Genomic DNA, 13,656 nt, shown 5'->3' with positions numbered 1-13,656 from the left:
TGTATTTTTAGTAGAGATGGGGTTTCACCCTGTTAGCCAGGATGGTCTCGATTTCCTGACCTCGTAATCCTCCCTCCTCGGCCTCACAGAGTGCTGGGATTACAGGCGTGAGCCACCGCCCCCGGCCCCATTACAATAATTCTTATCTCTTCAAGATCTGATAGACTTTTCCTCTTCCCTCTGAGTCAAGTATTAAAATCATGGAGTGAAGTTCGACCATTCAGGACTTTTTCCAGCCATTCAAGACAGTGTTCCAACTCTTTTATCTTTAACAAAAAATAAAAGAAAAGTAAATACCTTTTGGGTTATGAAGATGGGCAAGGATTGAAACAAATGTAAACTATAAGCATTTATAAATATAACAAAATTTTACCATAAAGCCTTCCTGCTGTAAAGGCTTATCTTCAAGACCAGGGACAAAGAAGCCCCACTTACTAAAATTCATTGCTCAGAATCCTAATTAAGTACCTGGGAAAGACTTATGAATCATCCTCTAAATAACAGCTGCTTTTTTACACAGTAAAACCTTTAGAGAAGACAGGGTCCTGACACCTTCGAAGAGCGGTAACACCTTACAGAAACTTTCGTTTTTGTTCAGGGATTCTCTTGAGAAAGGAAGGGATTCAGAACCTCCTGAGGCGATTTGCAGTAGAAATCATTATTCAAAGTCATGATTGTGGCATCCATTATTTTACAAGAACTTGAATTTTTAAGTGGAAAATGTGAGCTGAGAACCTGAGATTTGAATAACATAAGACATTTACAATATTTCAACTAAATAACCACAGGAAGTTACTTGGTTGAAAAGCACACAGGCTCTTGCAGGGCAGGAAAACCTGCAAATTGCGCAGAAGCAGCTGAAAGGGGAATGGGGGGGGAGTCGGGGGGAGGTGGGGGTGGAGTGTAGGTGGGGGACGGGAAGCTGGACTTTCTTTTTTCAGTTGAAAGTATTTTAATTATCTGCAGGGCCATAAAAGAAAAAAAGTCCTCTCCCTCTACTATGTCTTCAAAAGACCCACGTGTGAAAAATTTTAAGTAATTGCTTTGAAATCTCTGATGTAAAGCTTTTCAGGTTTTTACTGAGTTTCATAGTAAGTCAGGAATTCCGTTTGAAAAAACAGGAGGGAAGGACAGAACAAGGAACGTGCATAGGATCTGGCCTACTTTTATTTAAGCGCTGAGAAAAGGCAATATAAATTCTTTTAGCTGATACTGTTTTAACTTTAAAATGTATTACCATGAACCTTTCTCCAAATATCAGAAAAAGTTTTCCCAAAAGGGCAAACAACAAAAAAATCAGGCTGGTTTCGCTGCCTGCTTCCTGGACTTAACAACTATAGCATGTCTCCAGAGGTGGGGCCTAGAGCTCCGCCCACTTTTTTGATGTTTTCAAACAGGTCCGCATCGAGAGAATATAAGCCCTGGTCTGTGACTGGAAATCACACTGAGCAGCCCGATTTTCTGCTGAGTAGGAGTTGTGCCTTCAGAATGTCTGGGCGAGGTAAAGGTGGCAAGGGGCTGGGTAAGGGAGGCGCCAAGCGCCACCGGAAGGTGCTGCGGGATAATATCCAAGGCATTACAAAGCCTGCGATTCGCCGTCTCGCCCGACGTGGGGGCGTCAAGCGCATTTCTGGTCTCATCTACGAGGAGACCCGGGGAGTCCTCAAAGTCTTCCTGGAGAACGTGATCCGCGACGCGGTGACTTACACGGAGCACGCCAAGCGCAAGACCGTCACGGCCATGGATGTGGTGTACGCGCTGAAACGCCAGGGTCGCACCCTCTATGGTTTTGGCGGCTGAGCTGTCCCCACAGCTTTTCTACAGACTACAAAAGGCCCTTTTCAGGGCCCCCAAACTGTCACAGAAAGAGCTGTTAACACTTCCTAGATAACGGCTAAATATCAGCCCTTTGATGCCGCCTTCCGGATACCGGGAATGGGACATTCGCGGCCCGAGCATCTGCTCGGGATTAGGCTTGGCGGGCGCGGGGACTCCGCCTGTACTTAGAAACGACCCTGGAGGTGCCGCGCAACGCAGTAGTGACCTCCCAGACTGCGGATTTTGTTTAGAAGAGTGCTTCTCCAAAGGCCCCAGTGTTAGAACTGGTCATGGGCTTCTAAGCGGCCGAGTCGTTGGCCCATAAGCACGTATCGGATGGCTTCCATGTAAATCAGGGCTTAGGTGACTTCCTGCCGGCCTTCAGGGGTGAGCGTCACGCGTCATAGGGCGGTTCGTGCGTGTGCAGGGCCGGCTAGGTCGCAGGAAATAGGAGGTCGCAGCACGCCGCTACCTGCAAGCCCGAAAGCTGAATGCAGCCCTAGTGTGGCGCGTTGTAGTGTACTATTTTACTTCATCGCTGACGTTCTGAGTGAGGGGTGACCAAGCTCAGATGCTGAGATTAAGGCGGCCGGGCGAAACTCGCGGCACCCTGCGGTTCTCGTAGCCAGCTGCGTAAAGTTGCCTACGCCGAGCGCGTGGCGTCCTGCTCGGCCACCTGGCGGCGGGCGTGGAGTTGGCAGGCAGGCAGTGGGGGTCACGCCGGCATGAAAGGCCAGATCGCCTGCAGGTCGCCAAGTTGCCGGGAATCCTCCGCTCCGGGCAGTGTCATGCCCACCACAAATGACCCTATCGCAGCCGGGAGGTAAGCCCTGGCTTCCGAGTAAAGGCCCTGTTGAGAGCAGCTTTGGGGGTCTAGAAGGGAAACGAGCGGCGGGTTAGATTCTAATAAGTTCAGTGAGAATGTAAGAGACAGCTGTGGGATTACCAAGCCGCGTGGTCCTACCCGGTACTCCCGGGGTGTAGTGAGGGTCTTGGAGAAAGATGGGGCTGGTGCTACCAGTTAAGCACACTTTCCAGTAGGCGAGGGTAGGGGGCTGAAGACCTGGTGATCAGCCTGCGTGCAGGCCGTAGGGGTCGCCCCGGCCTCCGGTAAAGCTCCGCCTAACAGCCTGGCTCTACTCCTGGCTCTGTCCTTCCTAACTTCTCATTAGGCTTAGCACCCCAGGATGCGGTGTGATCCATGCCGCGTTAAGTAATCTGCCCCTTCTCTACCTTTTCTTTTTTCTTTTTTCCTATATCTTCGAGACCGAGTCTAGCTCTGCCCCCGAGGCTGGAGTGCAGTGGCACGATCTCGGCTCACTGCAGCCTCCGCCTCCCGGGTTCAAGCGATTCACCTGCCTCAGCCTCCCGGGTGGCTGGGATTACAGGCCTGCGCCACCACGCCCGGCTAATTTTTGTATTTTTTTTTAGTAGATACGGGGTTTCGCCGTGTTGGCCAGGCTGGTCTTGAACTCCTGGCCTCAAGTGATTCACCCGTCTCCGCCTCCCAAAATGCTGGGATTTCAGGCGTGAGCCACCACGCTTGGTCTTGCTCTAGCTTTTCTAAACATGGAGAAGTCATTATAAGTTTCCCAGCCCCAGGGGTTAAAGAACTGGAGTCAAGATTTGAACCCAGCTGGCAAAGGATTCCGCACCGCTTGATCTTGACATTTGCCTCCTCTTCTGCCAGGAAGGCTCCCCTGTTCCTTTTTGCTGACATGTCACTTGTAAGTACTTTCTCCTACTCCATAAAGACTTCAAGTGAGTACACAATACTGGTGTTAGTTTAATTTCTAGAACAGTGAGACACTCGCAGAAGTTCAATTTTCTTTAATGCAAGTGAAAAATTGAGTTACTTAAAAGAAATAGAGTCTGGCATACTTTTGTGCCCTTAATATTTGTTGCATGACCAAATGCGTGATTTTGGGTTTCACATAAATTAAGGATGAAAGTTAGGGCCCCGTTGGAGGATAGAAATACTGTAGATATTTGTATGACAATTAAAACTCTTAAGTATTTAATTTATATGGAATTATTTAAATATTTTATGGTTTTGGGTTTTTTTTTTTTTTTTTGTGGTGGTCTCAATTCTTTGATCAGAATAGAACTTATATTTTCCCTTGTAGCATAGTTATTTTTTTTGTTTGCGTTTTGTTCTTTATAAAATATAACCTAATTATCCAAACCCAGGAAATATTTATTTTTGTCTGTGGATGTGAGTCCTATGGTATAGTAAGTAGCCAGTCCTGACAGTAATCATGTCTTCCAAACCAAAACTGGGTCACATGGTTCAATAACTGAACAGAATATCTCAAACTGAAAATGACCAAGATTTTCTGAAGTTTACTATTAATAATAAAATTGCTTACTGAAAATGTTAAAGAACTTGATTTAAAACTGTAATGCCTCACTTAAAATGTGAATGAGGGGGGCGGGGTGGGGGTGGCTATAATCCCAGCACTTTGGGAAGGCTGAGGCAGTAGGATTGCTGGAGGCCGGGAGTTTGAGACCAGCATGGCCAACATAGTGAGACCCCATCTCTACATAAAATAAGAATTATAAAATGTTTAAAGTGAATGGAATGCATTGAAATTTGATCCTGTAGCAAAGTCATCCCTTTTGAATTTTGAACATTTATTTAGTGCCTCTTTTCCAAGCATATTTTGAATATTCAGAGATAAATGAGCAAGTTACTGCCATCAAGAAGCTCCTATTTTTCTAGGAGAGAAAGGGGAAAGATGTGTAGTTCTACACATGTGGTTTGCTCTAACAGAGTGGTATAAATCAAATGCTGCTGGTATGCAAAAGGACAAATTTTGTCAGCCAAGTGTATGGGTATCTTCAAAGAGCACAGGTGCCATCTGTTCTGAGCTAATGACCCATTGAAGAAGAAGGCCACACCAAATTTGGGGAAAAAGCATCAACAAATGCCAGAGTATTTTCCAGGTAGGGTATATTTGGAGAATCTCCTAATGTTGTATATTTAATCTGTCCTTTGTCCAAGAATAATGCAATGAACTAGGCAACTAGTTGAATAAAAATTGAAACCAAGTTCAAACAAGCCCATTGAAAAATGGGCAAAAGACTGGAAAAACATGGCCAATAAGCGTAAGAAGAGATGTTCAGCTTGATTAGTCATCAAGAAACTACAAAATGAGACCACACTGACTCTGGGCATGTTGGCTCATGCCTGTAATCCCAGCACTTTGGGAGGCCGAAGTGGGCAAATCACTTGGACAGGAGTTCGAGACGAGCCTGGGCCACATGGTGAAACCCTGTTTCTACTAAAAATACAAAAAGTTAGCCTGGCATGGTGGTACACACCTATAATCCCTGTTACTCGGGGGCTGAGGCACGAGAATCACTTGAACCCTGGAGAGAGAGGTCGCAGTGAGCCGAGATCAGCCACTGTGCTCAAGACTCTCTCTCTCAAACAAAAAAAAAAAAAAAAACCACAATGAAATACAACTTTGGACTCAGTAGATTGACAAAAATTAACAAATTTACACAGAATCTCATATTGCTGTTAGGAGTATAAATTGTTTCAATTATTTTTGAAACTAAGGGTTTGCATTATCTTGTGAAGTTTAAGATAGATTCACATATATGCTCAAGCAGCAATTCTACCTCTGGGTATTTACCTAAAGGAAATGATAGTACGAATGCCCCAGGAGACATGGTCATTAAAGTTCTTAGTAGAACTGCTCACAATAGCAACAACAAACCAAATGCCCATTGACAAGAGAGTGGACGAATAAATTATGGTGAAATATTTTGCAGTCAAAATTAACAGATAAATCCAATATGACTTAACAGTGGTTTACAGCGAATGTTTTGTTTCTCTGCTGACACATCAATACTTGTGTCTTCATATGTTCAGCATTTTTATTCTGAACTTACATGTGGATTGAAGGTCATCTGTGGGAGTCAGAAACTAAATTGAGCATGCTGTCTCCAGAGAGAATTAGCATTTGCTTGTTTTTTTTTGGGTCACATACTGCTATGGACTGGGGCCACTTTAGCCCTGTTTGAGTATCCTAGGCTATTAGAAGAGTCAAGTTTTACTTCTTACAGCTTATTCCCAAGGTTTATTCTCCAGTGTATCCCTAGATTTATTTTTTAAATTTTTTTTTCCAAGATTCAAGGGATACACATGCAGGTTTGTTACATGAGTATTTGCATAATGCTGAGGTTCAGGCTTCTGATGACCCCATCACCCAAGTAGCAAACATAGTACCCAATAGGTAGTTTTTTAGTTTTTCAACCCTTGCCCCACTCCCTCCCTTCCCATGAATCCCCAGTGGTAGAAATGCTTGTTCCCCAGTGCCGTAAAGAAACAGCACTTGAACATAAATTTAATTTCTTCAGCAAGGCCATTTTTACTTTCTGCAGAAAGGGTACACTCGCTAGCAGTTTTGTCACGAGAGTACACAACAAAGGAGACAGGGTCATTTATAACCTGATGCGTCCACACTACTGCTGTGTCCAATTTCCACTGGCTGGAACGGGACCTCACATTCTGTATTTGTCCCGACTGGCTAGCAACTTAGAACTTTTTAAAAGGCAAAGGCAGAGGAGAACAAAGGAAGGAAGTAACTTGTGGAATGCTGAGAAAGGTAAAAACACCTTCAAATAAGGAAGAGGAACAGGCTATGACCTAATGCTTGCTTGGACCAGTATAAGCATGCCAGGGCAAATGTTTAGGCTAAATTGTGGGAGATAAGAACGTAAAGTACATTGATTTCTTTATTACAGCTAGCAGATATTTAAGAATGTTAGCACAGGTCTTTGAATAAATTTTGCTTCTAAGCAAAGTTACTATTTATTCCTAATTAGATGGGGAAGAAAGTCTTTGAAGAGGAACCTCTGCTTTTTTTAACACCAGTGTCTATTGTTCCTATCTTTGTGTCCATGTGTACACAATGTTGAGTTCCGACTTACAAGTGAGGACATGCAGTATTTGTTTTTCTGTTTCTGCATTAATTTGATTAGGCTAATGGCCTCCAGCTACATCCACGTTGCTGCAAAGGACGTGATTTCATTCTTTTTAATGGCTGTATAGTATTCCGTGATGTATATGTACCACATTTTCTTTATCCAGTCCACCATTGATGGGCACCTGGGTTGATTCCATGCCTTTGCTATTGTGAATGGTGTTATGGTAAACATACGAGTGCAGGTGTCTTTTTGGTAGAACGATTTATTTTCCTCTGAGTATATACCCAGTATGGGATTGCTGGGTCAAATGGTAATTCCATTTTTAGCTCTTTGAGAAATCTCCAAACAGCTTTCCACATAGGCCGAACTAATTTGCATTCCCAACAACAGTGTGTAACTGTTCCCGTTTCTCCTGGGTTCAATCTATTCTCCTGCCTCAGCCTCCTGAGTAGCTGGGATTACAGGCGCCCACCACCATGCCCGGCTAATTTTTGTACTTTTAGTAGAGACAAGGTTTCGCCATGTTGGCCAGGCTGGTCTCGAACTCCTGACCTCAGGTGATCTGCCCACCTACTGAGTGCTGGGATACAGGCATGACCCACCGCGCCTGGCCCACCTTGCTAATTTCTAATTTTGTTTTATCTTTTCTTCTGATTAAATTTTTTCAGAAATTTGTCTGTTAGTTTCTTCAAGAAATTATCAATTTATCCTTTTAGAAATGTTTAATAATTTTTATTGTTATTTCTTATATTCTAATATTTTTTAATTTTTGTTTGTTTTTTTGCATTTCTTCTTTTTTCCTCGGTTCATTTTAGATTCTTTGTTTTTAAAATAACACCATTGGTCTGGCGTGGTGGCTCCGCTTCAAATCCCAGCATTCTGAGTTTGAGATGGGTGGATCGCTTGAGCCCAGGAGTTCGATACTAGCTTGGGCAACATGGCAAAACTCTGTCTCTACCAAAAAAATACAAAAATTAGTAGGACATGGTGGCATGTGCCTGTAGTCCCAGTTACTTGGGAGGCTGAGGTAGGACAATCACTGGAGCCTGGGAGGTCAAGGCAGCAGTGAGCGACTGCACTCTAGCCTGGGTGACAAGGCAAGACCCTGTCTCAAAAATAGATTAATTAATTAAATAACACCATAATTTATGGCTGTGTATTTATTTATAGCGTTAGCCACATACAAACTCTTAAAATGTTACAGTGTATTTTATTACTTCCTAAGTAATCTATGATTTTATTTTTACTTCATCTTAACTCACTTATTGAAGAGGTTAATATTTTAGGTAGTTGAAATGTTTTCCTGTTTTAATTATCTATATTAATTTCTAGTTATAAATTTGGACTAAAGAATGTGACCTGAGCAATTCATTTTGGATATTACTGAAGTTCTATTTGTGACCAATATTTGAAACTATTTCATGGTTCCTGAACAAGAAAGCATGGTATATACTTCAAAATATAACATTCAACTTAGAGCTGTATTCAATGTTGTTAATTGTATTTTGAAAGTAAAAACTAATCATTGGTTTTTGTCTACCTGATACATATGTGCCTGATAGTATCTTGTTGTCCCCTGCTATGTTTTTGTTTCTGTCAATGTATCATATTTTAAATCATAGTTATTTTATAAAATGTGATTGTGAGTTATTATTTAAACCATGCCTTCTTTAGAGGTTGTACCTTTTATCAATGTGAATAACTCTTTTTGTCCCTTGGATATCAATTAAATTGAATTCTAATTTTTTTTTTAACCTTACCTCAGGTGCTGTTTGGCTCCTGCAACCAGATACACTGATGATCTAATTAAAATGTTTATCTCCCCCAAATTTTAAGAACTTTATTTGGATTATTTGGAATAATGTATAAAATATCTATATAGATTATTGTATAATTCAAGGGAAAGCAAATTATCAGAACAACTTCATGTTATACAAAAATAACATCAGAAAAATATCTTAAATTATATGACATATTCTATTGATTCATCCACAAATTTATAAGTCATTACCACCTTTCATTATATTGGTACTAGGCATTATAGTAGTAGCTAGGCGTTATAGTAATGCTGGGGTACAAGCAAGAATAAAACAAACTAAGTTCCTTATTTCAGGGATCTTACAGTATAGGTCAGTGGTTCTTAACATTTTTTTTTATCATGAATTCCTTTGAAAATCTGGTAAAATAATCCCACACCATTATTCCCCACTGCACATACCACCAAACGTTTTAGACATATTTTCAATTGATTCATTGGCCTCAAGAAAACTTGGTTGGTGTGCAGTTGGTGTATTATGGGTAAGACTGGACCTGGTGTTAGAAAATCTGCATTTGAGGCTTTGTTCTGACAGTGTCTAGTGTAAACATGGGCAGACCACTTAAACCTCTCTTTAGTCCTCTCTGTAGAGTGATGATAATACCATCTAATTAGCAGGATTGTTGTTTTATTCAATGAGACAGCATATGTAAAGAACTTAGTAAAATAAAAAGCAACATGTTTATAATGGTCTAAGTCATCTTCTTCATGCTTTATTTATGATTAGTGAAAAGATTAAATTCAAATCTCTTTTTGTGTCATTACTTTTTATGCAACGAATACAGATATAGTTCTTCCACTTCCTTGTATCAAGATTTACTAGTGAAACTGACATTTTTTCCTTTGGTATAGTCACATTGAGTATTAAGTTTATCTTTCATGTCTATCATTGTTCTAAGTTAGCTGAACATTGACTACTATCTTCTATTTTTCAAGGTCTGTGAATAGTTAGAGCCACATTACAAAGTCAGTACAAGATGTAACTTACTCATGCAACCAAAGGTCAAACCAGGACTATTAAGGGTATCACTGGAGTTACAGTGACTTGATACAGTTGTGGCAAATGGAAAACCAAGAGTTTGCAATGTGGTTTGGAGGTCCTTAGTAAAATTTCCAAGTGTGACAGATGTGTCCTTGCCATTTCTGTCTTTCTGTACCTATTCTTTTCCATCCTTCAAGCACCCAACACTTTCACACTTTGTATTGGTCTGTTCTCATGCTGTTAAAGACATACCCAAGATGGGGTAATTTATAAAGAAAAGATGTTTAATCGACTCACAGTTCCACATAGCTGGGAAACCTCACAATAATGGTGGAAGGTGAAGAAGGAGCAAAGTCACATCTTACATGGCAGCAGGCAAAGAGAGCTTGTGCAGGGGAACTCCCATTTATAAAACCATCAAATCTCATGAGACTTATTCACTACCACAAGAACAGTATGGGAGAAACCGCCCCATGATTAAATTATCTCCCCCTGGCCTCAACCTTAACATGTGGGGATTATTACAATTCAAGATGAGATTTGGGTGGGGACACAGCCAAACCATATCATTCCACCCCGGCCCCTCCCAAATCTCATGTCCTCACATTTCAAAGCCAATCATGCCTTCCCAACAGTCCCCAAAGTCTTAACTGATTTCAGCATTAACTCAAAAGTCCACAGTCCAAAGTCTTATCTGAGACAAGGCAATTTCCTTCCACCTATGAGCCTGTAAAATCAAAAGCAAGTTAGTTACTTCCTAGATACAATGAGGGTACAGGCATTGGGTAAATAATACCCATTCCATGGGATAAATTGTCCAAAACAAAAGGGCTACAGGCCTCATGCAAGTCCAAAACCCAGCGGGTGGTCAAATCTTAAAACTCCAAAATGATCTCCTTTGACTCCATGTCTCACATCCAGGTCATGTCGATGCAAAGGTGGGTTCCCATGGTATTGGGCAACTCTGCCCCTGTGGCTTTGCAGGGTACAGCCCCCTTCATGGCTGCTTTCCCATCTAGTGTTTTTGAGTGTCTGCAGCTTTTTCAGGTGTGTGGTGCAAACTACTGGTGGATCTATCATTCTGGGGTCTGGAGGAAGGCGGCCATCTTCTCACAGGTCCACTAGGTAGTGCCCCAGTGGGGACTCTGGGGGCTCCCACCCCACATTTCCCTTCTATACTGCCCTAGCAGAGGTTCTCCATGAGGGCTCCACTACTGCAGCATGCCTTTCCCTGGACATCCAGGCATTTCCATACATCCGCTGAAAACTAGGCAGAGGTTCCCAAACCTCAATTCTTCTGTGCACCCATAGGCCCAACACCACATGTAAGCCTCCAAGACTTGGGGCTTGCACCCTCTGAAGCAATGGCCTGAGCTGTATGTTGGCCCCTTTTAGCCATGGCTGGGACGCAGGGCACTAAGCCCTGAGAAAGGACAAAGCAGCAAGGCTCAGGGTCCAGCCCACAAAACCACTTTTTCCTCCTAGGCCTCCAGGCCTGTGATGGGAGAGGCTGCCTGAAGACCTCTGACATGCCCTGGAAACATTTTCCCCATTGTCTTGGTGATTAACATTTGGCTCCTGATTGCTTATGAAAATTTCTGCAGCTGGCTTGAATTTCTTCTTAGAAAATAGGTTTTTCTTTTCCATCACATTGTCAGGTTGCAAATCTTCTACTTTTATGCTCTGCTTCCTTTTGAAACATAAGTTCCAGTTACAAACCATATCTTTGTGAATACATAAAACTGAATGCTTTTAACAGGATTCCAATAATCTCTCGAATGCTTTGCTGCTTAGAAATTTCTTCACTAGAAACCCTAAATCATCTCTCAAGTTCAGAGTTCCACAGATCTCTAGGGCAGGGGCAAAGTGCCAACAGTCTCTTTGCTAAAGCATAACAAGAGTCACCTTTGCTCCAGTTCCCAACAAGTTCCTCATCTCCATCTGAGACCACCTCAGCCTGGACTTTATCGTCCGTATCACTATCAGCATTTTGGCCAAAGCTATTAAACAAGTCTCTAGGAGGTTCCAAACTTTTCCACATCTTTCTATCTTCTTCTGAGCCCTCCAAACTGTTCCAACCTCTGCCTGTTACCTAATTCCAAAGTCGCTTCCACATTTCCAGGTATCCTTATGCAGCACCCCACTCCCAGTACCAATTTACCATATTAGTCCGTTCTCACACTGCTAATAAAGACATACTCAACACTGGGTAATTTGCAAAGGAAAGAGGTTTAATTGACTCACTGTTCCACATGGCTGTGGGGGGGCTTACAATTACGACGGAAGGTGAAGGAGGGGCAAAGTCATGTCTTAATGGCAGCAGGCAAAGAGAGTTGTGCGGGGAAACTACCATTTATACAACCATTAGATCTCTTGAGACTTACTCACTACCATGAGAACAGTATGGGGGAAACTGCCCCCATGATTCAATTATCTCCACCTGGCCCTGCCCTTGATACATGGGGATTATTACAATTCAAGGTGAGATTTGGGTGGGGACACAGAAAAACCATATCACACTTCCTTCTGACAACTCAAAGCCTCTCATTACACACTTTATTTTAAATGTAGATTCTATGTTTTTCCTATCATTCCTTTGCAACATTTACAAGCTGATGTTTTAATTACCCATAAGTAGTTTTTGTTCGTTTTTTTGAGATGGAGTCTAGCTCTGTCACCCAGGCTGGAGTGCAGTGGTGCGATCTTGGCTGTCTGCAACCTCCACCTCCCAGGTTCAAACAATTCTCTGCCTCAGCCTCCCGAGTAGCTGGGACTACAGGCGCCCACCACCATGCCCCGCTAACTTTTGTATTTTTAGTAGAGTCAGGGTTTCACCATCTTGGCCATGCTGGTCTTGAACTCCTGACCTCGTTATCCACCTGCCTGAGGCTCCCAAAGTGCTGGGACTTTGGGAGTACAGGCTTGAACCACCACACCCAGCCCACCCAATAAGTAGTTTTTTAATAACTGGCATTGAATTAATCATGATTATGATATTGTCTGATAATAAATTTATTCATTATGAAATCTAAAATCCTATGTACATATTTTTGTAATTATAAAATAATGTACCACTAAATTCCTCCCTACAAACTCAATCAAATCATAATATCCCAAAATACAAACAGCACTCTTACAATCTTAAAAGTTATAATAGTGTGCTATGCTTTTAATATTTGTCTCTTCCAAAACTCTTGTTGAAATTTAATAACTCCATAACTGTAAGAAATAAATTCCTAGGCCAGGCACAGTGGCTCATGCCTGTAATCCCAGCAGTTTGGGACGCCTAGATGGGTGGATCACCTGAGGTCAGGAGTTCGAGACAAGCCTGGCCAACATGGTGAAACCCCATCTCTACTAAAAATATAAAAATTAGCTGGGCGTGGTGGCAGGTGCCTGTAATCCTAACTACTTGGGAGGCTGAGGCAGGAGAATCACTTGAATCCGGGAGGTGGAGGTTGCAGTGACCTGAGATTGCGCCATTGCACCCCAGCCTGGGTGACAGGGTGAGAGTGAGACTTTGTCTCATAAAAAAAAAAAAAAATTCTTCTCTTTATAAATCACCCAGTTTCAGTTATTCTGTTATAATCAACAGAGAACAGACCAAGACATAATGCATATCAGTAAGTTTTCCACAATATTTATTGTGCTGTCTTACATTTTAAAATGGGATTTGTGAAATCTGATGAAAAGCAAATTGTCTTAGAGATAAATTATTATTAATCTTGTAATTTGAAAAACCAGTGAATTAGCTGCTCTACATATATGAAAAGGAAATACTTAATGTTTTTCAATTAAGTATCTACATTTTTGTGTTGTCTTTATTCATTGTCATCATCATCAGCTCTGAACTCTTGTTTACCCTTTGAAGAATAAGATGAAGAAACTGGGGAAGGTGCTTCCTGAGTTCAGCCTTTTTATAAAACAATTTCGTTACAATTGTATTTCTAAGCAACTTAAGTGGTTTTGTATTTTTCATTTAATCTGGTGGTCTTTATCTTTTAATAAGAGAGTTCAGTTCGTTCACATTTAAAAACTGTAAATATGATTTTTCCTTCCTTCTTACTTTGTGTTTTTCTATTGTTTCTTTTGCTTTTATTTA

The 13,656-nt window shown here is 41.8% G+C and overlaps 1 protein-coding gene across 1 annotated transcript; it reads left to right on the top strand.

The window, feature by feature from the left end:
- The first annotated feature begins 1,431 nt into the window (after positions 1–1,431).
- LOC116472718 (histone H4) lies at positions 1,432–9,558 on the top strand. Its single transcript, XM_058443575.1, has one exon. The coding sequence runs from the start codon at positions 1,489–1,491 to the stop codon at positions 1,798–1,800; it is 312 nt and encodes a 103-aa protein (XP_058299558.1). The 5' UTR covers positions 1,432–1,488; the 3' UTR covers positions 1,801–9,558.
- The last annotated feature ends 4,098 nt before the right edge of the window (positions 9,559–13,656 follow it).

The sequence above is a fragment of the Hylobates moloch genome, unplaced genomic scaffold, assembly GCF_009828535.3.
Source record: "Hylobates moloch isolate HMO894 unplaced genomic scaffold, HMol_V3 SCAFFOLD_8, whole genome shotgun sequence".
NCBI classification, from domain to species: Eukaryota; Metazoa; Chordata; class Mammalia; order Primates; family Hylobatidae; genus Hylobates; species Hylobates moloch.
Note: the sequence above shows the minus strand (reverse complement) of the source record. Positions and strands in the feature narration are given on the sequence as shown.